This window comes from Herpailurus yagouaroundi, unplaced genomic scaffold, assembly GCF_014898765.1.
Source record: "Herpailurus yagouaroundi ecotype Mexico unplaced genomic scaffold, PumYag 160, whole genome shotgun sequence".
NCBI classification, from domain to species: Eukaryota; Metazoa; Chordata; class Mammalia; order Carnivora; family Felidae; genus Herpailurus; species Herpailurus yagouaroundi.
In genome coordinates this window covers 52,211,336-52,238,023 of record NW_024412401.1, presented here as the reverse complement: position 1 = coordinate 52,238,023, position 26,688 = coordinate 52,211,336, and the positions used below count along the sequence as shown (strand labels likewise).

The 26,688-nt window shown below is 58.9% G+C and overlaps 1 protein-coding gene across 2 annotated transcripts in view; it reads right to left on the bottom strand.

Moving 5' to 3' along the window:
• The window catches only part of ASS1 (argininosuccinate synthase 1), a 52,698-nt gene extending 26,451 nt beyond the window's left edge, over positions 1-26,247 (bottom strand). Inside the window, exons 1-9 of one of the 2 annotated variants that reach the window (XM_040482646.1) lie at positions 26,133-26,247; positions 21,226-21,287; positions 19,391-19,500; positions 18,506-18,574; positions 13,684-13,872; positions 8,350-8,406; positions 5,559-5,633; positions 2,368-2,438; positions 1,793-1,823 (exon numbers count right to left, since the gene is read on the bottom strand). In XM_040482646.1, the coding sequence (XP_040338580.1) occupies positions 1,793-1,823; positions 2,368-2,438; positions 5,559-5,633; positions 8,350-8,406; positions 13,684-13,872; positions 18,506-18,574; positions 19,391-19,495 (597 nt within the window). In that variant the 5' untranslated portion in view covers positions 19,496-19,500; positions 21,226-21,287; positions 26,133-26,247. The remainder of the gene's footprint in view (positions 1-1,792; positions 1,824-2,367; positions 2,439-5,558; positions 5,634-8,349; positions 8,407-13,683; positions 13,873-18,505; positions 18,575-19,390; positions 19,501-21,225; positions 21,288-26,132) is intronic. The other variant, XM_040482645.1, reaches the window with a different exon arrangement.
• Positions 26,248-26,688: the final 441 nt, after the last annotated feature.

Sequence of the window (26,688 nt, the reverse complement as noted above, 5' to 3'; positions counted from 1 at the left end):
AAGGGCTGGCTGGGGCCTCCCACGGTGCGCATGAGGAATCAAAGGCTCAGAGAGGTTGGGTCACTTGCCCGAGGCGGCACAGCACCAAGTGGCAGAGCCAGGATTCAGAGCCCGGTTTCTTAGCTCCGGGCCTGAGGCCCCAGCCTCCCCAACTTGAGCGGGTGGCAGAATTCGTACAAAGACACTCTTTGGCCCTTACGCATCCATCCACCGTCCCCGTTAGACAGGAGGCCTGAGGGGGAGGGTCTGCCCAGGGTCACACAGCCATCTGCACCCCCAGCACTGCCCAAGGGGCACTTTCCCCTCTGGCCTTGGCTCTGCTCCCCGCGCCCCCCAGCCGCCCCTTGGTGGGTGAGAGCGCCACAGGATGTTTGGAAAGGGGTCGGGGTCACAGCCTGCCTCTGCACAGCTCTGCCTCTGCCAGGCTCAGCCTCCCCCGCCCCCCTTGGCGCTGACTGACTGGCTAATTAGGGGTGGCTGGCCTGAGTGTCACGGGGTCAGCAGAGCATGAACTGGAAAAACCTGTGGCCAGCAGGCAGCAGCCCCGTGGGGCCATCAGCCCCCAGGGGGCAAGGGTGCGGGCTCTCTTGAGTGACACATTGGGCAGAGCCGAGTGTGGGTGGGGGCGGGTAATGGGGGAACCACGGAGGCAGGAGGGCCAGCTCCTGAGATGGGGTGCCCTAGCAAGGCAGTGGGGTGGGGGGAGCCACTTAACTTTGGGCCTTGGTTTCTCCCTTTCCTCTCCCGTAAGATGAGGACTGGCTTATGGCTAGGAGCCAAGGAAAGGAATCTGAGAAGAAGCTAAACCCGGGCCTGGCCCCAGAAATGGTCACTGGGAGCTGTTACAGTATCACCCACACTGCCGGAGAGGCCTGGTCCCCCCCAGGACTCCCGGCAGGGGCTCCAGCTCCCCGACCCTCACCGGCACCACCAGGGCACCCCCACCCCTCCAGCTGGCCTTCTTGGATCCCCCAGACCCCGCTGCCCAAGCACCCCCACCCCACACAGCACACTTCTCCCCTAACGTCAGCCACCCAGCAGCTCACCCCACCCCCAAACCAGCCGCCCTGGTGTGGGGCTGGGCCAGGGAATGGAGACACATTCCCTCAGGGACAAAGAGATTTTTCTCTTCCCAGGATAGATTTCGTCCGGGTCCCCCCCCCCCCTCCCCCCCCGCCCCCCCCGCGCCCCAGCCCCCATCTCCCACGGTGGCAGGGGGAGATACAAAGGGAAACCCCCCAGGGAGAGAAATCCTAAACTTCAAACAGGGCTGAGGCCCAGCCTGGCCAGCCTGGGAGGCTGGGGACCCGGGATCAGGGCGGCCTGCCTCAGGCTGCCGTGGAAGCAGAAAACGCAGACAAATGGGTCCTGAGGCTCTAATCTGTACCACCCCCCACCCCACTGCAGCACTAGCGGCCTGAGAGCTGGTGGGCACAGCCTGGGCCCTCCTACAAGTGTCTCATCTGCCTAATTGCTTCTTTATTGTCTTACAATCACACACTCTCTCCATGCTGTCCTGAAATATTTCCTTCCCCTATTCATCTCGGGCGGCAATTAGAAAAAGAGAGGCAGGGAGTGGGGGGGGGGGGGGTGTCACAAACCGCAGCAGCATGGAGGGGGGAGGCGGCGAGGGGAGGTGGGGGGCGGTGGGGAGGATCTGGACGCAGGCAGGGCTCGGCCCCAGGCCCACACCCGGCCCCCGTGAAATTTCAAATTAGGCTACAATCACATCAGACAGCATCGGGCCGAGCAGGCAGCCCGTTCACAGGAAACGGGGTGGGGGGGGGATTACCTTGGGGTTCTCCAGGATTCCAGCCTCGTAGCTGCAGGGGGAGAGGGAAGACAGGGGATCAGGTGGGGAGGGGCAGGGAGACGCCCCCCGCCCCCACCATGCCCAACACAAGTCTGCCCCGCCTTTCTTTCTCTGCCAAAGCAACCGCTGCCAGCCCCGCCTGGAACATTCTGAGCCCACCATAGTTGGCTGTGGGAACTGCAGGTTGCAGGAAAGACCCTGGGACATTTCCCTCAATCTTCTGGGGGGGGCACGGCCCCCCGGGTCCCCCCCCCGGGGGGGGGGGACGCTTCAGACATGCTATTCTCTCTGCTTGAAACACTGCGTGCACCTCGGCCGGTCCAGTCCGTTCTCATCCTTGAAGCTTGAATGTCAAATGTCACTTCCTCCGAGAAGCCTTCCGGATACCCCAGCGGAGGCCGGGTGCCTATCATCCATCTACCCCCCAGAGGGCCGTGCTATGAGCTACAAGTGGGTCGGTCCACGCATGCGGTCACCGTGACATCTGCCCTGCGCAGGCAGGTGCTCCCTGACACGGGGCGGGGCAGCGGACAGGCGGGGGACGTCTTCCTTACCTGATGTGCATAAGGTTCTCGTCCATGCTCCACGGGTTCTTGGGGGTGACCGGGATGGGGATTCCGTGTTGCTGCAGGTAAGAAGTGACACGGGGGTGGGAGTGAGGCAGCGTGAAGGAGGCCTGAGGGGCAGGTCCGGCTGCCTTGGTTTTCTTTCCAGGCTTCAGACACACTGGTCACCACGCAGTCAAGGCCAGGGCCCCGCTCTAGTGTCCCTCCCCTCCTCCAGGCTGCACGGAGAGTGAGGGCCCTGTGGCTGGACGCGCCCGTGCAGAAACCACAAGATGGTGTCTGCGACGTCGTGGAGTGGATACTGACCTTGGAGGTTCCTTCCAGAAGATTCTGAGCATTAGAATGGGTCCCCGACCCTCTGGCGGGAGTGGGGGGGCTGGAAGGGTCCAAACTTCCACCGCGGAAGCCATCTGTGCCCGCGTGGTACTTTCTGTGCCCCAAGCAAAGGGCTTCTAGCCCACGGCACTTGTTTACGATATGGGCCTGGCACTTTCTGGGAGGCACCCCTCTCCCCCTGCCTGGCGCAACGGCCACACCCATCACTCTGCAATCCTGAAAAGGACATCCTGGGCCGATCCGCACCTTCTCCATCCTCCTCTCTTGATTCCAATCGTGTTTTGCTTCCCAAATGGTTCCATCCGTCGTGCAAGGAGGAAACTCATCCCACCCGAGACCCTGGGTCTGAAAGGCTGTTGGTGATCTCACTGTGAAGGCCCTTTCCGAATAAGGAGGAGGCTGACCCCCTTAGCTACCCCACGCTGCCCTGGGTGGATACTCGGCCAGAATCCAGCACACACACGTTACTGGGCAGAGGCAGCTGAGGGGCCCAGCCAGGCCCCTTTAAGGCAGTGACACCTGATGCTTTGCCTCCGAGCCCCCTTTCGGCACCTTGCCCTCTGTGGTCCTAGACCTAGCCCCGGAGCCCCCACCAGCACCACTCTGCCTCTCCTGGTCGGGCCACCCTGAGCCACACTGATTCCCACGACTGTAAGATTCCAGCCTCCTCCAGGGAGCCCCTGGGTTTCCTTCAGCCCCACCTTAAAATTTCAAGGTAAATGAAGCTAAAAGCCCTCTAAGTTGTTTTTCTCAAGCTTTACCAGGGGAACATTTCTGTAAGTCCGTATCTACTCAAGAATTTGTGGGCAAACAGAACACCCCATTTAGAGGGCTGCTCAGCGTTGGGGGGCCGCCTGTCTCCCCGCCAGGTTGCCAAGAGTCAAATGCACGTGCTGGCCTTACGCTCCCTCCAGGTAGAGTGGGCCAGCTGTGGGGACCGGGACCCTGTGCGGGCGCTGGCATCCCCGGGCTGGGGATGGAGAAAGCCAGCAGATGGGTTCCCTGCAGCCCGTTTGGGGGGATGGTTTGGAAACACTTTTGCCTTCTTTCCCACTGGGGCTCCTTGGTCGTGGTCGGAGCAAGGAGACAAGAGAGGGAAGACAGGACGGGCAGCCCCTCCAAAGAGATTTTTGTCTCCCCTCCCCTCTCTGTCCTGAGGCTCCCCCCCCCACCCCGCCCGCAAAGAAATTCTCACTGCAACTGAGACAAAAAAAACCCTCGTCAACATGTATTGCAGCAACTGCCCTGCTTTGTAGCCCCCCCTGGCTTGTCCGCTGGCTTTTTAAAAGAAACTAATTAGGGTGACAATGCTGAGGACGGGTGGTTCTGAGTGTTTTCCCCCTTGGACGATGGCTTGGGGGAGCTGGATGGAAAATGCAGGCAACACATGTTTGCGGGTCTCCTACCCCACCTTTTGGCCTTGGTAACTTACGGGTCTTGAAAGCAGGGGTTTTCAAAGCCCCATTGATTTTTTGTCTCAGCTGAATCAGCTGCCTGGCTCTGAATTTTGGACAAAGCCTGGTTGCTGTTCAGTGATTCTGGTCATTTCCTGGGTGCAGAAACACGACCTCCCTCCCAGAATGCTCTCAGACTCCCTGGAGCTCAATGCAGATACTGGCCGCCCGTGGAGGGGCGGGGGGGGGAGGAGAACCCAAGGCCTGGGGCCCCAGACTCGCCTGTTCCTCCCCCCCCCCCCCGCCATGCTCTCCTGTCCAAAGGTTATTGGGGACAGAAGCTCAGTGAAGTGACTTCTCCCCCAAAACCTGGGAAGGAAATTCATCTTTGCTGGGAAAACCAGGAGCCGGTTTTGTGTGGGGCTTAACGGAAACGAAGGGCCACGCGTGGGGTCGCCCCGGCCCTCTCTTGAACCAGGACGGCAGTCGTGAGAATGTAGTTCGGGGTGGGGGTTCCAATTCATTATTCTTAAAGATGAAACGTGTTCCATATTCAGGATCAAGGAGACGAAGGGCTGGGGTGGGGGGGGCGCCCGGGGAGGCCCTGTCAACCCGGTTCTCTTAATAGCTCTGCTATTTGACAATTTGTTTGGCAACATATGGGCTTCCTCTCGTAAACTCCCCTCTTAATAATAAAACAACAGATGGCCCAGGAGATCTTTCCTCCAAGCCCTCCAGGTCTTAATGGGATGCTGGCGGCAGGGGCAGGGCCGCGTCCCCGCCGGGTCCCCTACCACGCGGCACCCTGGCTGCGGTGAGGGCTCACAGCCAGCCCTGGTGACTGCTATTTAAAACCTGAGCAATTTTCTGGCGTGTGCAACGAGTCGCTTTTCCCCCCGTCTGATTGATTGAGGCTGTTTGTCAAGAGCTGCCATTGAGTCGCTAAAAAGAAAGGTGCCCTGGGGAGCGGCTAAGGATCTTGATGCAAAACTTCTAATATGTTTTATTGTAACTTGTACTTCAAAAGGGTTGGCTCGACACAAGCCTTTGTCTGCCACTGCCCCTCAGCGTGCCTACCTGTTCCCTGCAAAGCGCCGGGGACCATTAGCAGCCAGGTAACGGAGGGCCAAAGAACACCTCACTCACACCTCCCACGGAGGGGGAGGCACGGGGTGCCTGTCACCCTCTGACCTGGCGGACTGGAGACTCTCTGTGGAGATGCCCAGCCCAGGTAGTGACCACAGCGCCCGCCGTGGGGCCGGCCCAGGGGACAGGTGCCACGGGGGGGAGGCAGCTGGGACAGAGATTCGGTACCCCCCCCCCCCCGACACCCCCCCCTCCCCCGGATAAGGATCAGCCTTAGCCTTGTACTGCTGGTCCAGCCCCTTGGAAGGGATATGCCCGGAGGGCCAGGGCTGGGGGTGATGGGGCGGGGGGACTCAGCCATACCTTCGCATACTCCATCAGGTCATTGCGGCCCTGGAACCGGTTGTAGAACTCAGGCATCCGCCAGGGAGCGATGACCTGGGCATGGGGACAAGGAGTCAGATGTGGGAGAGCCCAGATGCTGGCTTCTTCGGGCCCTGGGGCCACAGAGCTGGCCTCTCTGTTAAGGGGCCCAAGACTCCAACGGTCACCTGGGTGGGGAGTCCCCCACTGCATCCTCCCCGGAGAGAATACAGTCTGTGTGGGGTGGCCAGTGGTACCCCATCAGGCACGGGGAGGACAGGACCTGCTATACTGGAGGGGGGGGGGGCGTGCTTTGTAGAGGCCCGAGCTCCACGGCAGGATGGCCCTGTGGCCCCCAGCTGGGTTCCCTGGCTTTCTGGGCATCCGTCTCTCCGAGACTTGAGGGTTTGAACCAGACAGGCCTCGGGTTTCCTACTAGGACCCCCGGTCAGAGGGCTAGCAACCCCCGACCCCTGCCCGGGGTGGGGGTGGGGGGCGGTCCACACCACTGCAGAAGCCCTGCAGGGCTCAGAGACAAGGCATGGTGCTCTCAACCCATTTCTCTTGTTCTCCTGCCTTCTGCATGCCGGAGCTGCGCTGGGTGGGGAAGGGAGACGAGTCACAGCCTGACTGAGGGGACTGAGCTCATTTCACGGGGGGGCCCCATCAGCCTGGGGGTGTAAGGGTCAGGTCCCCAAGAAGAGCCCCCCACCCAGCCCTGGAGCCAGCCAGGCCCCTGCCTCTGATGGCAAGCTGCCCCTGGTACAGGCTCGGCCATGGGGGGCACCCTCTGGTCTCATCTCATCTCAGCTTTGGCCCCTGCCCTCAGCCCCATCCCAGCCCCTCGGCTCAGCCTCTGCAGACAGAGATCCAGAAACCAGACACCTTGCCCTCCTCCCCCAAACTGCTGTGGGAACCCAGGGAGGGGGGGTCAAGAGAAAGCCCCCATGGCCACCGGCCTGCGACAAGCTAGCGAGCAGCCACTGCTGAGGGCTTCTTAGCTGCCCAGTGTTTGGGGACCGTTAGAGCTTACCTCCAGGTCACTCCCACCCAGCAAGCAGCTGCTGGCTGGTTAAAGGGACAGAGAAAGATGTTCTACTTAAAAAAAAATTTTTTTTTTTTTCAACGTTTTTATTTATTTGTGGGACAGAGAGAGACAGAGCATGAACGGGGGAGGGGCAGAGAGAGAGGGAGACACAGAATCGGAAACAGGCTCCAGGCTCTGAGCCATCAGCCCAGAGACCGACGCGGGGCTCGAACCCACGGACCGCGAGATCGTGACCTGGCTGAAGTCGGACGCTTAACCGACTGCGCCACCCAGGCGCCCCAAGATGTTCTACTTTAAAAAAGGGACACCTGGGTGGCTCAGTCGGTTACGTGTCCGACTTCGCCTCAGGTCATGATCTTGCGACTCGTGAGTTCGAGCCTCACGTCAGGTTTCGTGCTGGCAGCTCGGAGCCCGGAGCCTGCTTTGGATTCTGTGTGTGTCTCTCTCTCTGCCCCTCCCCCACTCATGTTCTCTCTATCAAAAATAAGCATTAAAAAAAATTTTTTTTAAATAAACAAATAAGGAAACGTCGTAGGGCTCCTTCAGAGCTCAGGAGGAGAGACATCTTCTGCAGCTTTAGCCTGAAGGGACCTCGAAGGAGCTCAGACCTAGGCCTGTCCTGCCCAGTCCGGCAGCCAGGAGCCACGTGTGGCCACCGAGACCCGAAACGTGGCCGGTCCTGACTGGGATGTGCTGCCACCGCAAAGCACAAGGAGCTTGAAGACTCAGAACGGAAAACATCTCATGAGTAATGTGTTCACATCGATGGCAGGTTAAATGACACCACTGGGGTACACAGGGTTCAGGACATACGTGCAGTACATATTATTACAATGAGGTCACCCGTCGCTTTTTATCTTGTGTTTTTTTATCGGTTTGTTTTGATGCGGCTGCTAGAAAAACGTAAATTACCCATAGGGCTCCCATTGGTGGCACATTACAGCTCTGTGGCCCAGCCTTGTCTACTCATTGTATGCCTGGAGCCTGGCCCAGGGTCTGATCTGAGTAAATACAGAAGGAAGGAAGGAAGGAAGGAAAGAAGGGAGGAAGGAAGGAAGGAAAGAAAGAAGGAAGGAAGGAAGGAAGGAAGGAAGGAGGGAGGGAGGGAGGAAGGAAGGAAGGGAACAGATAAGATAGATGGACACAGGCCCAGGCCCCAGGCCAGCCTGGGGGGGGGGGGGGGGACAGAGGCAGCGGTGGCCGACACACAGCCCTGATGTGTGCTCTCATGCCTGGGTGACAGGCCACGGGCAGGGGCAGTTGATTCCCCAGATCCTGGTGATTTCCAACCAGGAAAGGATCCAGGATGCAGGGGGTCAGGGCTCAGGCAGCCGGAGCAGAGCCAGAGCCTTAGCTGGGTGGCCCCGACCCTGGGTGTGCTATGAGCTCCTAGAAACAGGCCAACATTGTCCCAGAACTGTTCCAACCTGGAACCGAGAAGCCGGACCCGGGAGCACCAAGGACCCTGGCCAAAGGGCGGCTATGTCTTTCTGTCCAGTGCTCTGACCTACCCAGGCCCCTGGGCAGCGCCTTCCAGGAGGACTAATGGTCAGAGAGGGTGCCGTGGCCTCTCAGCTGGCGTGAGCACAGCGTCTCTCCCGAGCAAGAAGGGAACCACCCACCTGGAGACTCAGGGGCACTCTGTCCCTGTCCGTGGAACCTCCCAGAACTCCACACCCTGCCCTCCCCCGCCGGTGACATTAGCCCCCAGCACCCACCTTCGGGGGAGGAACAACATCTTACCTTAATCTGAGGGGCCAGTGAGTAGCAGGTGAGCTCAAACCGGACCTGGTCATTTCCCTGAAACACGGAACGGGGGGGGGGGGGGGGATCACCGGGAGCCACAGGACAGGGGCTGGGGGCAGGGATGGCACCGTGTGATGGCCGACAACCTGCCTGAGGGCTGCTCAGGGCAGGCCCACCTCCAACCCCGAGATCTTCTGAGGTGGGGACTGTTATGAGCCTCCTTCCTGGAGAGGAAGCCCCGGCCCCTGCCCTTTAGGTGGAGTCAAGATTAGAATCCAGCGGTGTGGGTGTGGGGCGTGTGGCCCGACGGGGATACACCTGTCTGGGGACACGGTAGGGCGAGCACACGTATCATCATGTCTGTGCACACTTCAGGGGGTGCACACATGTGTGAGGCGGGGGGTCTAGCCCCGCCGAGATCCCCGTCCTCCTCTAGGGAGCCCCCAGCTGTCCACACCTCAGCCTTCTTCCCCCCACCTGGCCCCATCTAACCCCCACCCAGAGATCCAGCCCAGGGCTGGGGCTCCGTGGTCCTTTGACGACTCACATCCATCCAGTTGGGAATCCCGTCTCCTCTCTGAGCCTCAGTTTCCCCATCTATAAATTGCCGGGGGGGGGGGCAGGGAATGGGGGCAACCAGGTGACCCGAGGCCTCTTTGCTCCTCGGTTCCTCTCTGAACGGACAGGGAACGGAGGTCCAAAGAGAAGGAACTAGTTCAAGGGCACTGAGCCCACCTCCCTGGGAGGGTTGCCCTGCCTCTCCGCGCCTGCGTAAAATAAAGACTCATCTGACACCCCAGGGCGCTGACGACGGGGAGGAGGGAGAGAAGGCCGCAGACACAACGGTTGCCAGCGTCCTGCCTGCTTCCCGTCAGCTCGGCGCCCACAGGGGGACTTAAGCTGTGGAAATAACAGAGGGGCCTTTCGCCTACTGTGAAAACTGCACGGGCCCAGCCAGGCAGCGGCGGGAATAACATGTTATTTTCCAGAGAGTTGTCAGGCGGCGTGGAAATACAGGCTGCAGCCCCTCTCTGCGGAGCCAGGAGCCGAGGGGCCGAGGCCGTCCCTCTCTGATGCCTCCCAGGCCCATCCGGCTCCCCGCCTGCCAGCCAAGCCCCGTAGTGAGCACCTACTATGTGCTCGCGGCCACAGGGGAAAGCCGCCTGGGGCCAGGGGGATAGTTAACCCAGCTTTGCTGACAAGGCTCAGAGAAGTGATGCCACTTGCCCAGGGCCGCGCAGCCGACAGACAATGTTTCTGTCCCAACAGCTCACACGCCAGCGACCGGTCCGAGCTCTGGACTTAAACCCTTAAATCCTTAAATCCTTATAGCTGAGATAGGTTCCGGTATCGTCCCTGCCTGACAGATGGGGAAACCGAGGCACAGGTGGCACGCCTGCCCAAGGACCCGTGGCGGGCACAGCTCCCGGGGCAAAGGCAGGCGATGAAGAAGCAGGCTCGGTTCAGATCTGTGAAGCCCACGAAGCCCACGGTATTGCGTCTCCTGGTGATTTCCCCACCCCCCCCACCGTGGCTTCACGTTTCCCCAGTACAATGGCCACTTGTGCCTCCTCGGACAGGCACACCCGGGCTGGTGTCTGCCTGTCCAGACCCACATGGGGACACCCATCTGTTCCACAGTCGGAGACCCTCGCAGAAGCCAGACGGGCCCCCTTGCTTCAAACTCTGTCCCAGGTTAAGACTCCAGTTGGTCTAAGTCCTTCCTCCCCCTGGAACCCCAGGACCCTCGGCACCAGGGCGGCCCCGAGGGCGGGGGGGGGGGGGGGGTGTAGCCATGTGCGTCCACGCGCTGATACACGTGCAGGTGTGCGTTAAGTGTGGGTGCAGCGCCCACGGGGCCCGGAGGGGCTGGGGGAGGGGGGTCCGCCCATCTGTTCCTCAGCTAACCATACAGATGGCGCCATTTACAGACCTGCTCCCCGTACCCCTGCCTGGGTCTGGCTCATATTTCCAGGCCCTTCTTCCAAAACTGGGGGGGTGAGGGGGGTGCCGGAAGGGCCACCCCAGCTTCTGTGCAGCTCTCTGCTAGCGAGGGATCAGGGCAGGGCGTGGAGGGGGGACCCCCAGGTCCAGCTCAGTACCAGGTGCCGCCCAGCTGCCTCCCTCCCGCCTCCAGGCCTTCGCAAGGGCTGTTCCAGCCTGGGATGCCCTTCCCCACCGTGTCCCTGGCTAACTCTTGCTCCCGCCCCGTTCCAGCCCCTGCTGGGTTAGGGCTCCTAAGTCCCGAGCGCCTCCTGTACCAGCGTCCCCGTGCGTGGAGGAGGGCCCGTGCTGGATCAGTATTCGGGGAGTGAACAGACACACGCGGGAAGGTGACATCTATCCGGGAGGCTGGAACGAGTTTCCTCCATCCGCGACTCAGGAGCCAACAGCTGGGAGAGGCCAGCGGCTGGGTGTTCCAAATGGCCACAGCCTCAGGACTGGCCACGCTGGGGTCTCCCCTACATCTGCAGGGGGGGCAGGGCTGCAGCTTATACCCCAGCTCTCTCTTTACCGTGAACCCCTGCAGAAAACTCCGCCGAGCATCCTTCTGGCACCTGTCTTTGGGGTGGCCGGCCACACCCCACGGGGCCCAGGTGCCTCCATCTGGGGCCACAAGCCTCCCTCGCTTGCCCGCAAAGCCCACCTCCTGATCGCTGGTGCCCACTGCAGGCCGCCGGCCCCTGTCCCCGCTCCTTCTTGCCTCAAAAACTTGGCATTTCTCTGGACCCGGCCCCAAGCCTTCCTGGCTGGCTCTCTCTACTCACACCTCTCGGGGCTAGGAAATCGTCTTCAGAGACTTTGGGGGGCTTCCTCGGGTTCTGCAGATAAGGGGAAACTAAGGCACAGGAGTACGCCTCGCCCATCAACCCCCAGAAGGGACAGCAGACCCGGGGTAGCACTGCACACACCTTCGCACCCGAAGGCCTCAAATCCAAGCCTCTGGTGTCCTCTTGTGGCCAAACGGAGGGTGCGCACGGCTGCAGGTGGCTGCTCGCCGCCTTGTGGGGTTAGTTGCCCCGGGGGGGGGGGGGGGGGTCAGGGAGGGTCTCTCCCTGGACCCTCGAGTCTCCCACACCAGGGCCAGACCCACCATTCACTCCGCCAGCCCTGAACGCCACCCATCCTCAGTCCTGGGGGGATCTTCTCCAGGGAGGAGCCCTTCCAGAATCCTGATCTGGTCTCAGCTTAAATGCCTCGTAGAACGGGGAGCTCACTGCTCAGCTCAGCTCATCCGGGACGGATGATACGGCTCCGAAACTTCTTTATTCCGCACGGACATGTGTTCTCACTGACCTTCCTCTGCCTGCAGGAGCCCCCAGTACAGCTCTGAGAGCCGTACGACCCGAACCTCCGGGTTCTCGTGCACTCTGTCCTACCGCCCTCAAGGCGGAAGGGGACGCGCACATCCCCGTGCAAACAGCCCAGCTCTGTCACCCTGCTCACCATGTGCTCACGACTAGGCTCTAGGGTCACAGGTCTGCATGAGAGACACCAGTCCCCTTCCTCCGTAGAAGGAACTCCCACCATCTCAGTCCAGAACCATCCCCAACACACCAGTGGGGGACTCGCTGGCCACCCCCCGCCCAGCCTGGGGCCCTCTCGTGCCTCCTGATGAAGTGCTCTCAGAAGTCAACCCCTCAGCATGGCCGCGGCCCGGCCCCGAGCCTGCTGCCTCCCACAGCGACAGTTCTGGCTAGATGCTCCCAGACGGGCTGTTGTTCGGGGCTCCGTGCCCCCAAGCCTTGGCACAGGCGGATCCCTCTGCCGGGCACACTCTTCCCATACCCCATTACTCACTCACCCACACTCCTCCTGCAGGGCCATGCTCTGGAGATCAGCCTCCCTCCCCTGCCTGTTGCCCCCACGGCCGAGAGGCCCCACCCCTACAGCCACCTTATCGTGTCTGTCTGTCTGTCTGTCCACTCTCCTCTCCCTTGCTAGGACACACAGGCTCCCTGAGGGCGGGAGGAGCCCCAGAAGTTCAATACTGTTGCCAGACCCGGCTTGTGTCCAACCCTTTCCACAGGCCCCCGTATAAGCTTGCTGACCTCGTGCCCAAGCGCCTGAACGAACGCATCAGCTCTCGAAGACCGGAACCAGGGCCACCCTGGCTTGCAAGGCCACCCTCAAGTCACGTCTGCTCTGTCATAACCTAGGCTACAAGTGTCCCTGTGTCACAGCGAGCCAGAGTCTGCTTCCCCTCCCACTGCCCCGACCAGCCTGGGCAGGGGCGGGGCCTGGGTCAGGTTAGCAGGAGCACACTCGGGGAAGGAAGTGAGCTCCCTGTCGCGGGGAGGGGCAGGGTCTGCTGACTGTGGGGTTGTCAGGGAACCAAGCCCTGTACCGGGGGGGGGGGGGGCCACTGGCTTGGCGTCCAGTGACGTTGAGAGCCCGTAACCACACAGCCTTGCTGACACCATCGCCCAAGACTTGTCTGCCTTGCAATCTTGTGTCTTGAGCACGGCCACCTGTGGGACAGCGTGCGGAGGGCTCTCCTGCCTTGTCCCCCACCGGGCCCCCTCCCTCAGTCTGCACTGGCCACGCAGGGGCCGGAAGGCGGGGGTGTGTCACGGGTTGACTGGTGTCCCCCACAAGAGCCAGGTTGAAGCCCCAGCTCTCAGTACCTTATTCAGTGACCTTATTCGGAAACAGGTCTTTGTAGAAGTGATGGGGTTAGGATGGGATCAGAAGGGTGGGCCCTAATCTGATAGGACTGGTGTGGTATAAAAGGGAGGAATTTGGACACAGAGAGGGCAGATGAGGGCCCCATAGAAACCTGGAGAGGCCTGGATGGACGCCTTCCTCGCCGCCCCCCCCACCGGGGGAGCCCGGCCCCGCCCGCACCTCGGCCCTGGAATCGTGATACGACACACTTCTATGGCTGGAGCCACCAGGCCTGTGGCGCTGTGGGGCAGCGGTCCTGGCCAACGAAGACCCACAGGGGCCACCCAGGTGGGATCCACCCCGCTTTGCTAATGCGGGGTTTCCAGCCCTTTCCACCGCATTGCACGGTGACCTGTGCTCTGTGACCCGGGCCAGGGGTGATTGCCCTGAGCCTCACGGTCAAGTCCGCCAAACTGCTCCCCCTGTAGACAGAAGACACACACGGACCCAAAGCACCCAGCTGCCTACGCCCTGGTACCCGCTCCTGTGAATACCATTCGTCCTACTCAGACTGGACAGGCAGTGTGGACAGTGAGTGTGTCCGCTGCTCGCCTGCCTCTCCTGGGGGCGAGGCCTGCAACCACCCTGGTTTCCCAAGTCCCCTTTGCAGGTTCCCCCCGCCTCTGCCCAGCCCTCCCCAGCACCGTCCACCCATTGGCTCACCTTTCCTGTGGCGCCGTGAGACACATACTTGGCTCCCTCCCGCTGGGCGATCTCCACTTGTTTCCGGGCAATGCAGGGCCTGGCGAGAGAGGTGCCCAGGAGGTAGCGGTCCTCGTACAGCGCGCTCGACTGGATGGCAGGCCAGATGAACTCCTCCACAAACTCCTTGCTGACGTCCTCGATGAACACCTACGGGGAGAGGAGCCCATGGAGTGAGGCTCGGCAAGGAGAGGGCCCAGCCAGACGACAGAGAGCCCTGTGTCTACGGCAGACTCTACTAATGGATCCTGGCCAGAGGCACCTCCACTTTACCTTCTGTTTATCTGTAGCAGACATCATTAATCAACCCTAGCACACAGTATTCTTACTCCCTTCCTGCACTCATGGCAGACATTGCTAATCAATCCTGATAGGCCATCTAGCTGAAACCTATGCGGACTTTACGTCCCTCCCAGCCCAACCTTCTGGGCCTGAGATAAAACTTGTTGTCACCTAAGATCTAAAGCAGTAGATAGGAGATAGTAATCCACAAAAGCTCTCAACTAGGGATAACTTTGCCCTCCAGGAGCAGTGACAATAGCTGGAGATATTTTTGGTTCTCACACCGGTGGGCTGGGGGGGAGGGTTTCTGATATCTCACGGGCAAAGGCCAGGGATGCTGCTAGACATCCCAGAAACCTCAGGGCAGCCAGCTCCGTCCCAAGAGTGCCAAGGTTGAGAGGTCCCAATCTAAAGGAATGGTTCTCAGAGCATAGACCTCTGGACACCCTCAGGACCCTTTCAAGGAGACTGAGTGAGTGAAAAGATTTTTTTTTTTTTTATTTGAGAGAGAGAGAGAGAGAGAGAGAGAGAGAGAGCATGAGTTGGGGTGAGGGGGCAGAAGGAGAAAGAGAGAGAATCCTTAACAGGTGTTCTCCCAACTTGGGGCTTGATGCCACGACCCTGGATCATGACCGGAGCTGAAATCAAGAGTCAGATGTTCAACTGACTGAGCCACCCAGCGCCCCCGAAAGATTTTTTATGATGATGCTAAGCTGTCATTTGCCTTTTTCACTAGGGTTGGCGTTCACACTGGCACCTCAGCCCAAATCAAGGCAGAGACACCGCCACTGTGTTCCTAACGTCTTGTTTCCACCGTGATGATTTCACTTTAAGAACGGTCTCAAAGCTGCAGCAAGGATGACTTCTGTTGAATCTCAAGCACAAAAGGTGAAATGCACATGAAGTCCTTCTGGTGCCTTCCAAAGCGAGTTACAAGCTGAAGTAGCCATTTTTTTTTTTTCATGAAACATCGTTTTTACTTGAAAGCATGACAGACAAAACATGGTCTTTCAGACTGGAGTGTTTGACATTTTCACAAAAATGAAGTGACCTTGTTGTCACTTCAGGGAACACTTGAGTATTTGTTACCAATGAGAAAACTCAGGTTTTCCGGTAAAAGTTAGAATTATGGACAACGTCCAACTGAGAGCTTCCTAATATTTCCGTGGGTAGTGGTGAGATGACAAATGCGATGTTTTGATATCTTATGATGAAATGTACCAACATTTGGAAGATCTGCATAACTCAATGAAATAATGGTTTTCACATGATCAGTGGATGCATGATGTGACACAATCTTGCACAGACAAAAAAAATCCATCCAAAGTGCAAGATGGACAGGGTTTTTAAAAATGTATTTGTATTTTATTTATTTATTTATTTGAGAGAGAGGGAGAGAGCGAGCGAGAGAGCACACAAGCCAGAGTGAGGGGCAGAGGGAGAAGAAGAGAGAGAATCTTAAGCAGACTCCATGCACAGTGAGAAGACCCATGCAGGGCTCGATCCCATGACCCTGGGATCAGATGCTCAACTGACTGGACCACCAAGGCACTCCTGCACCAGTGGATTCTGATGCATGAAAAACTCATTGCTACAGGGTCAAGTTCCCCATCACACTAATCTTTAAGAAACCACCCCTTGCTGAGTTTAGGTGCAGTATCAGAAAATATCCCCAACTCTCTGAAAAGGCTATTAAAATATTCCTCTCTCCAACACCCAAAAAACAAATAATCCAGTGAAGAAATGGGCAAAAGACATGAACAGACACTTCTCCAAAGAAGACATCCAGGTGACCGACCGACACATGAAAAAATACGCAACATCACTCATCCTCAGGGAAATACAAATCAAAACCACACTGAGATACCCCCTCACACCTGTCAGAATGGCCAACATGAATAACTCAGGCAACAACAGATGTTGGCGAGGATGCGGAGAAAGAGGGTCTCTTTCGCATTGTTGGTGGCAATGCAAGCTGGGGCAGCCACTCTGGAAAACAGTATGGAGGTTGCTCAAAAAACTAAAAATAGAAGTGCCCTATGACCCAGCAATTATACTACTAGGCATTTATCCAAGGGATACAGGTGTGCTGTTTCGAAGGGACGCATGCACCCCCATGTTTATAGCAGCACTCTCGACAACAGCCAAAGGACGGAAAGAGCCCAAATGGCCATCGATGGATGAATGGATAAAGAAGATGTGGTATATATAGACAATGGAGTATTACTCGGCAATCAAAAAGAATGAAGTCTTGCCATTTACAACTACGTGGTGGAACTGAAGGGTATTATGCTAAGCGAAATTAGTCCGAGAAAGACAAATATCATATGACTTCACTCATATGAGGCCTTTAAGAGACAAAACAGTTGAACATAAGGGAAGGGAAGCAAAAATAATATAAAAACAGGGAGGGGGACAAAACAGAAGAGACTCATAAATACGGAGAACAAACTGAGGGTTACTGAAAGGGGTGTGGGGGGGGGATGGGCGAAATGGGTCGAGGGCACTAAGGAATCTACTCCTGAAATCATTGTTGCGCTAGATGCTAACTAATTTGGACGTAAATTTTAAAAAATAAAAAATAAAATAAAATAAAATATTCCTCTCTCTTCCAGGGCTACATTCATGAGGCCGTATTTTCTTCACAATGTCAACCAAAACAACACATCGCAAAATGAATGGAGACACAGCTGCAAGAATCCACCTGTCTTCTGCTAAACCAGACATGAAAGAGATTTATAAAAACGCAACATCCACAATGCTGCTTTCACCAAACGTTTTTGTTTTGGAAATAGTTATTTTTCTGAGGTAAAAATGTCACTGATGTTAGCATAGGATGTGTTTAACATTGGTCTTCTAAAGTGGGTTACTGTGTTTAATTTCAGCTTTTATTTATAACGCCGTATCAGGAGATGTAATCCACAAAACTATGGGGCACTCAAGTATTTTCAAGAGTGGAAAATGGTCATGGGGTTCTTTATATTATATTTGCAACTTCCTGTGAGCCTATATTTAGCTTAAAATGAAACCATTTCGTGGGGGGAAGCGCCTGGGTGGCTCGGTCAGGTAAGCACCCGACTTTGGCTCAGGTCATGATCTCACAATTCGCGAGTTCGAGCCCCGCGTCGGGCCCTGTGCCGACAGCTCAGAGCCCGGAGCCCGCTTCCGAGTCTGTGTCTCCCTCTCTCTCTGCCCCTCCCCTGCTCGTGCTCTGTCTGTCTCTCTCTCAAAAATAAATAAGCATTAAAAAATAATTAAAAAAAAAAGAAACTATTTTTTTTTTTTTAATGACTCAAAGAATGAAGGAAAATGAAAATTAAAAGAAAAGCGATGAGACTATACCCTGATGGTATGGGCAAGAAATCCCCACTCCAATTCCAAGTACATAAAAATAGTTGGGATCCTCAGAGCACAAGGTTAAGAATGATCTAGAGTAACGAATTGAGGACAGATCTTTACACAAAAGCCCAACTCATGTGAAGGCCCCGCTCATCTTCAACACTCAAGTGTTCTTATCCTACCTTCTGGGTTCCTGCTCAGACAACCCCTCTCCTCTCTGAGACATGAGGGAGATCCAGTTTTAGGCCTGAGGCCAGTGATGGGATATGGGGCTCCTGCATTATTTTAATGTGCAAACTGAGCTCTTTGTACGTGCCAGGCTCCTTTTTAGGTTCTGAGAACCCCAAGGAAGTGCCCTGCAGAGGGGACCAGTTCCGACCAAGCAGGTGAGCTGATGGCTTTTCACACCACCCCTGCTGTGTCCCCTGCCCACTTGCCCAAGTGAAGGGGTGAGGGTACCAGGGACGGCCCCGGGGAGCAGCTCAGACTTTACACTGTGAGCCTGTGTGAGCAGGGACCATGTTGGCCCTGTTTACTACACGGGCTCCACACCCAACAGAGGGCCTGCCTGCCACGTGATTAGATGCTCAATCAGGGCACCGAACTCAACTGGAATTTTCTGATTCTGTTGAATGGATGGAATGATGGACAGAGATAGAAGAGGAATGGACAGGTAGATGGATGAAAGAATGGGTAGATAGATGGACAGATGAATGGATGGATCGTTGATGGGTGGATGGATGAATGGATGGATGGAAGAAGGTTGGCTGGATGGGGCGATACATGAGTGAATGGATGGCCGGCTGGCTGGATGATGGTTGGCTGGCTGGATGATTGTTGGATGGATGGATAGATGAGTGAATCATGGGTGGAGGGACAGAGGCATAAAGGAGGGATGGGCAGGCAGACCGACGGATGGAGAAGAGGAAGACAGGAGGGCAGGGGGGATGAGGACGTGGTGGGAAAGTGGGTAGGGGAGGCAGGGAGATGATGGCATCCACACACCTGAAAACAGAAGGAATCGAGCCCATACTCTTGGAAGCGAGAGGACCCAACTGAAAAGGATGCAGGGGACAAGGAACCCTGAGGCAGCCATGCCCACTGCTGCCTCCACCAGGTCAAAACCCCACTTCCAACCCCAAATCCTGCCGCCACTTGGTACCTTTTTGGCCCCGAGCTTCAGCGCCTTCTTCCTGGCTTCTTCAAAGTCTTCCTTCTGGCCGATGTTGGCCTGAGAAACAGCAGCAGAGAGGCCTAATCAGCCCGGGGGCACGAAGGAGAGCTGGAGAAGAATTTCAGCCCCTTCTCCCCCTGCCAAAGCTGTCTACAACACCCCTCAAATGGAGGTGGCTCTCACTTACCAGGTGACTGTGAGCGAGACGCTTCTCTCCCTGGGCCTCACCCTCCCCTACCTGAATGACAAGGGGACCGGGCGCTCTTAGGTATCTTGACTTCAACTGCAAACCAATCACTCCTGGCAACGGCTGAACTTTTGTCTATGTGGAGCACTGTCCTCGCTTCCTCTGGGACCAGAAACTTCTTTTCGGGGGCCTCTTTCCATGGGAATGGAGGGGAGCAAATCACGTCCCCTGCTCAAGGTAGGGATACGCCCATGATCCAAGCCTAGTCAGTCAGAACCCTTCAGCCACTGCAGGAGTCTATGATCTTTGCAGACTTCCTGGGTGCTGACAAGGGGCTTCCGGAAACAGGAAGACGGTGTGCCTTCCATGGTCCCCGCTGCAGGCCAGAGCCCACGGCCCCTTGCAGGCAGGCTGGCCAGGTCACACCGCCAAGCTCATGTCTGGCGTCCCCCGCTCCGGTCAGCCGCATACAGCTGGCCTCCTCGGTGCCCTGTGGGGCACCCAAGACCTGGGGACACCACGGATGTTCATTTTACCGGGGAAGAAAGGGAGGCAGAACAGCAAGAAGTATTTGCCTACAGTTGACAGGCTTAGGGAGGGGAAGCTGGGCTCGGCGGCAGTGAGAGCGAGCTCACGGGCAGCAGGACAAACGGGTAGAAAGACGGACACACTGCGAGCCTCCTTACCAGGTAGGCGATGACGTCATAGCCTTGTTCCTTCAGCCACACGAGAATGCAGGAGGTGTCCAGGCCGCCACTGTAGGCCAGTACCACGGAGCCTTTGCTGGACATCTCGTCTGGGGGAGGGGGAGGTTGTCATGGAGGAAGGAGAGTGACTCAGAACCAGCCCATCCCAACCGGCCAGCAGCCCCCCACTTTGGCCTTGGGCAGCCTCAGCGCTCCCTCACCAGGTAGACGAGGTGCCTGAGGCTGAGCTGTCGGGACAGGGCCAGGAGGCTCTGGAGACTTGGGCGGGGCTTTGGCCCCAAGCCTTGGGCAGCTCAGAGACTGCCAGGCATGGCCCGGGGGGCCTCACGTGGCTCACCCCCCACCCCTACCGTGACCCGCTGTTGTGTCCGTTGGGGCGGCGGACCCTGGGGCTCAGACAGGTGAGCAGCTGGCTCAAGGTCACAGAGCTCGTCCCAGCATGCAATGCTGCCTCCCAGCAGAACAGGATGCTAGGGTGCAGAGTCCCTGCCTCCACGTACCCCGTCCCCCCCCACCTGGTGCCCCAGCGAGCCCTCGCACATTGGGAGTTTAGACTCTTTTCAAACGCGCCTCAGTGATCAGCTGCTCCAGGATACAGACGGAGACACTGAGGTCCAGAGAAGGAAGGGGACGGGCGGAGGGAGTTCCTTCCCGGAGGTAAAAAAGATAGATCTGTCCCTCTGCTGCAGGGACAGATGCGTCCCGCCTTATCTGTCTCCTCAGCTACACTGAGGCACCAGAGACCCCCGTGTCCTTGTCTTTGCAGCCACTGTTTCTTCCATCCGGGAGGCTCTCCCTAAGCCTTTGGGCCATTAGGACCTGCCCTGTGTCCCCTGGCACTCTCCACGAGGTCCCGAGAGTAAATGCTGTTATCATGCCCGCTTTGCTAATGAGGAGGCTGAGGGTCGCGGAGGTGGGGTCATTTGCTGGAGGTCATACGGTCAGCAGGCAGCAGGCCCAGATTTGGACCCAAACCATCTGGTCCCAGCCTCCCTGGACGTGGCCCCGGCATCCTGCATTTGAAGGGGGGATTCTTGTGTCTGGTGAGAGGCGTTCCCACTGGAGTCTGACCAAAGTCAGGGCCTTTATTAGGCACTGTTGGGAAAAGCCGTGGACGCCCCTCCGCAGGAGGGAGCCCACAAGGGGCACCCCATCATCACGACCACGAAGATGCAGGCTCCCGTGTACTGAAAACTTCCCCTGTGCCTGTGCCTGGAAGTCCAGGGAGGAGATGTGCTGGCCCAGTCACCCAGCCCTGCGCAGCAGAGCCTGGACAGGGCCCGACTGTGACACTAGAACACGCATCCTGTGTGCAGACCCCTGGCCAGCCCCAGGGCTCGCACACCTGCGGCCCTGGCACGCGGAAGGGAGAACACCTCATGGACAAGTGCGGTTGGGGGGGTTTCTGACAGATGCAGACGACTTCTGCCTCCACTGGGCATTCGACCGCCTGCCAGGCGCTGTCCCCAGCCCGGCTTGCTGGTGACTCAGCAGACCCTGACCCTGGGGCCCAGGGACGGTGCTCATGGCAAGAGCAGACCATCAAAACCAGAGGGAAGGAGGGGCGCCTCGGTGGCTCAGTCGGTTGAGCATCTGACTTCGGCTCAGGTCAGGATCCCGCGGTTCATGGGTTTGAGCCCCGCGTCGGGCTCTGTGCTGCCGGCTCGGAGCCTGGAGCCCGCTTCGGATTCTGGGTCTCCCTCTCTCTCTGCCCCTCCCCCGCTCGCGCTCTGTCTCTCTCAAAAAATAAACATGAAAAAAAAAATATTTCTTTTTTAATGGAGGGAAGGAGGCAGGAAGGACTCAGAAAGTACCTTGGATGGGACGTGCGGCTTCCCGGCTTCTGGAACCCGACTTCACGGCTCGGCGAACCACTCTGCAAAAGCGAAAGCTATTTCAGCCGTCTGGAACGGCAGTCCGGGTGAAGCCAGAGACCCTGAACCTGGCCTCTCCGGCTGGTCCCCACAATCCACATAAATGAACACGCCCGTCACGTGCGGAGCCCTTCCCTTTGTGTTGTCTCCATTTTCGAGACGGGGAAACTGAGGCTCAGGTTAAGGAGCTTGCTCAAGGCCTTGCTTGGCTGGTTAAGTGGCAGAGCCGGGACTCAACTCCAGAGCAGCTGGGCCCCAGAAGCCCCCTGCTGGAAGGCACAAGGCCCAGGGAAGGGAACCGCTGGGGCCAGGTGTGGTCTGGGAAGCCACAGGTGGCTCAGACACCCTGGCGTGGCTGGGGTGGGCTCAAGACAGGGACAGGTGATGCAAGGCCAAGACGGTGGGCGCCAGGGTAAGGGAGAGGGAGCCCCACGGAGACAGACAGACTGTGCCCGCCCCCCTCTGCCCCGTGGTCCCATCACGGCACAGGCACGCTGCATTCTTTTTTTTTTTTATTTTTTTTTCAACATTTATTTATTTTTGGGACAGAGAGAGACAGAGCATGAACGGGGGAGGGGCAGAGAGAGAGGGAGACACAGAATCGGAAACAGGCTCCAGGCTCTGAGCTGTCAGCCCAGAGCCCGACGCGGGGCTCGAACTCCCGGACCGCGAGATTGTGACCTGGCTGAAGTCGGATGCTGAACCGACTGCGCCACCCAGGCGCCCCGGCACGCTGCGTTCTAATTGTACCCCCACTCCCATAACTGTGAGCTTCGCGAGGACAGGCACCATCTCACGGACAGTGCCTGGCACCTGGCGGGCACTCAGAACGACGCTTCTGTTCTACTGTCCAGAGGCCAGTTCCTTGCCCGTAAGAGGCGGGTTAAGTCCCCCCCAAAGCCTAGAATTCCATGCACGCGCTCATCCAGAAACTGGCGCGCCCCTCCTGCCTGCCAGGCTGTGTGCCTGCATGCCCACCGAGGACCTTGGCCCCGAGGTCTGAGCTGTGTGAGTTGGGGGCGGGAGATGGGCAGAGGAGCAGGAAGGGGGGGTACAGTCCAGTGAGTACCCACTATGGGTGAAGCACAGGGGCTGGGTCCTCCAGACCTGGGCTCAGGCTGCTTCAGCTGCTCGTCTGCTAAATGGGGGTGAGAAGAGCCCACCAGTCCACAGGGCGACAGTGAGGATTCAGTGAGATGCTGGGGCGGGGGGTGGGGGGGGGGTAGGTGGGGAGGAGCCAGAGTTGGGCACCAAGCTAGACTCCCCTTACCACGGCCACGGCTAACCTCAGGCCAGTCCCTCACTCTCCAGGGCTCAGTCTAGCCATCGGCACTACCTGGAAGCTGTTCTGGTTCTGATACCCCAGGACCCCGGGATGCCTGCCTGGGGGGGGTTGTCTAGCAAACCCTCGTCCCCACCCCACCCTCCATGAAGGGCCCAGGGCAGTCTCCTGCCCCCCCTCCCCAGCTCCCAGGCACGTGCCCATTGCCAAGAAGATCCGTGTTTCCCCACTCCCACGCCAGACCTGACACCCTTCCCCGGAAGACAGACACCTTGGGAGGAGGGAAGAAGGTGGCCTCATGCCAAGATGCCTACCAGCCTGGTCTGCGTTGCCCAGGCAGGTGGCATTCTCCGTGGCCCCAGCCCGGGCCACCCCACCAGCTTCCCATGCACCTGCTAGGCCAGCCTTGGATACTTCCTCAATTCTAAAGAAACCCGTGGGCTCCTAAACGTCAAAGCTAGAAGGATGACAAGAGCAGATACTCCGTTCGGTGCCACACAGGTGCCATTTCAAGGTGGAGACTATTCCTAAAAATTAATTATACCAGCTATCACTACCACGTGGGGCTCAGAAAAGGTCAACTACTTGCCCGGGTCTCAGGTTGCCAGGTGCCAGAACTGGGACTGAGGCCTAGGCTGAATGCAGACCACAGATCGCCTCCCCCTCTCTTTTGTCTTCCAGAAACCAAAACCCCCAGTGAAGCATCACCAACCAGTAGTATATTTCTCTGTGAGTCAGGGATACAGCCTGGCGAATGTTCTTCTGGAACCCCTCCCTCACATTCTAACTCTGCTGATCTGGGTTCGTTAGAGTTTTTTTAAAAACCCTAGTTCCGCCTGAGCCGGAAGGATTCTCTCTGACTTTGGGGTTTCCTCATTCTTGGGTTTGGAGGTCCTATCACTTTGGGGCCCTCTTTTGTGTCTGACAGAGCTAGGCTGCAATTCCACACTTTGACCAGGAGGTGCCGCTGTCGGGTTTCAGCCCGACCATCCACTTGATGGGCTCGGCTCATCTGTCTGCGCATCCTTGGTAAGACAGTGAGTGATTTTCTTCCCAGTTGACAGAGGGAGAAGCTGAGGTCAAGGGGCTTGTCCTAGGCTAGACAATGAGCTGGCTCTCAGCAGCGGGATTCCTGGGGCCTGAGAATCAAATCGGGAACACTGGCTTTCTCGGGGACAGTGGCACTCCAGCAAACATCTTCCACCCAGGGTTAGGGGTCACTGGGGAGTCTGCCGTGGCTGGGAAGGTTGAGTCTCTACTTCTGGTGAAAAGCCCCTGAGACAGGTGGTAGGGAGACTAAGCAGATCTCACCAGACTCTGGTAAAAGACAGGCAAACTTCTAAGAGCATTTGGAGCACACGGAGGAGAGTGCATTCATTCATTCGTTGATCCTACCAATAATATTACAAAGCCTGTTGGGTACATGGCCTACCCCCAAGTCTGGGGAGGGCGCCTCCCCAAGTCTGGGCTGGCGAGCGGGGGGGGGGGGGGGGAACGCACCAGGGCCTGGAAGATCAACCCTTCCCAAAGTGTTACAGCAGAGCTCAGAGGCTTAGACTGTGAATTCCAATGAGTTTCTTTCCACATGGGCGCCCACAGGCAAGGCACTCTCTTCAGGGGCTCTGTGCTCCAATAAAGGCATCTGGCTGTCCTGGCTCGCCTCCCAGGACCCATGAGGCTAAGAAGAAATGGGACCTGGGAAAGTGCTTGCACAGCAGGTAAGTCTGGGCCTGGCTCCCCTCCGTGAGTCAGACTCCTGGGGCCCCAGGCCAGGGGAAATGGCTACCATCACAGCCAAGCGACCACAAAGCCCAGAGCAGGCAGCCAGTTGATGCGGCCCATGTGAGTCCTCGGGGGAACTTGGACTATACAGAGTGGGGGCCTCCCTGCTCTGCCCCACCCGGTGCCTGGCCCAGGGTCTAGGTGCTCAGTGGGCAGCCTGCATCACTCAACTTGTACTGAGCGGAAGGAGAAGTGCTTCTCAGCACAGCGCACAGATGGCTCCAACTGGGACAGGTCCCCACCCCGCCCCCTGGCTCCCCTGCTTGGGCTCTGAGAGGGGGCATGGAAGGAGGGAAGGGTTTGTAGGATGAAGATTCCTCCCGCCCTACCCATCCATTCCTCTTGTGGCTCTTTCTGTCTACGGTCTCCTCACTAGAAGCTTCTGTAGGAGGGCAGAGATCTGGTCTCCGGTCTCATGTCCCCTGTATGGCACGTGGTGAGGCATGCCCCAGACAGTTGCTGAGTGAATGGACCCAGCCACAGTTCTCAACAGTCTACAGAGATTGCCCCACCGTCTTACTGCTTCCTGAGCGCTGAGCCTGTGCCAGCTCTGACAGACGGAGAAACTGAGGCTTGGGAAGCTGGCAGCTGACCCAAGGTCTCACCCGGTCGTGCCTGCCTTCAGGGCTTGGGTCTGCTGGCTCCAGAATCTGCCCTGTTACCAGCCGTGGGCTGGGAATGAAAGATCAAAGCCCAGGGCCTATTTGATCCGACCCTGGGGAAAGAACAGGTTTGTTCCTGCCTGACTCTGTGCAAGCTCCGGGCCGCGATGCCCCGGAGGAGACGCCCCCACTGCGCAGAAAGGAACACTGAGGTGGCGGGTCACGGGACCTCCTCAGGAAGAGCCCTGGCGGGATGGGAGAGGAGTTTCCTCCATTTCACAATGACCCTCCCCCTCCGGAGGGCGCAGCCGCCCAAGGGGCCAAAGGCAACAGCAACCCGGACGGCGGACATTTCCTGCAGAGCGGCCCCTCCCAGAGCCCCGGAGTCCAGTGCCAGCCAGAAACAGGGCACCGTGACCCGGCGCGGCCACCGCCCCCAACCCTCGGTCGGAGAAGGCTAATAGGTTTCAGGAGGCAGAGACTGACGCCCCCTGCGGGGGAAGGAGCGCAGTCACAACCAAGACTCCGCGTCCCGCTGCCCTTCTGCCCGCGGTAAACTGAGGCTCGGGGCTGTGGGAGGGGCCCATGCGCCCAAGGCCCGGGGAGAGGGGCAGAGGTCGGGCGGGAACTCAGGTTTCACGCAGAGAAAGGGAGGCGGAGACAGAGACCGGGGCAGGAGGGGGAGGTCAGAGAAGGGGTGAGAGAATTCGGACCCCACCCCACCCTCTGGACTCCCAAGGTCTCCATCTGGGGGGTCCGGCATAGAGGAAGCTGGGCTAGACACCGGGAATCTAGAAAAGACCTCGGCCCGCAAAGGGGACACATAACCTGACCTGCCGCCCCCCCCCCCCCCCCCCGGGCGGGGGAGGCGCCCCCCCCCCCCCCCCCCCCAACGGGGAAACCCCCCCCGCCCCCCCCCCCCCCCCCCCCCCCGCATTGTCCGAGACACGCGCCCCGGCCCCACCCTCGAAGGACGGAAGCCCCGGCGTCGCTCTCCTGCCCTCCCGTCCAGGTGCGAGCGCAGGGCGCTTGGCCACTCGGGGCCGACTTCTGCTCCCGCCTGCACGGGCGACCGGAGCGCGGGCCCCTCGGCCTCCTCGGCTCGCTGTCGGCGGGACCCCGGGGGCAGGGTGTCCTAGGCCAGGGGGTGGGAGCGGAGTCTCGGGCCGGGGGCTCCTTACCGTGGCCCGGGCGGCGGTGGCGGGCGGCGGAGCAGGGCCGGCTGCGTGGCGCATCCCGGGTTATAAACACCCGGCCCGGGGGCAGGGCCCGGGACCAGGGACACGTGGGGGGGCAGGGGAACGCGCGCGACAGGCCCCGCCCCCGGGCCCGGCCCCCACGCAGAGCCGCTCGGCGGCCGCGGCCACCTGCAGGTGGGCGGGGCCCGGTCCCACCCTCCCTCCTTCCTTGTCCGCCCCCGCCCCGCCCCCCGGGGCGGCACGTTCTCCCGAGGGCGCACGCGCCCAGGGTCCTCTCGCCCTGACCCTCGGGCAGGCGGCCCCTCGGGGCGCGGCAGTGGCTGGAACGCGGGCAACTGGCAGGGTGACGACGGCCGGCGGTCCTGCCAGAGGCTTGCCACCGCCCGGGGGTGGGAGTGGGAACAGAAGTCCCTTAGGCGCGGTGCATCTCGTGCCCGCTTTTATCCCGCGGTGGCCTCCCTGCAGACCTCCCTTCCCCCACAGTGGCCCCCGGGAGCCGGAGCCCAGGTGAAGGTGGCCCCAGAAGGCCGCGGTTTCA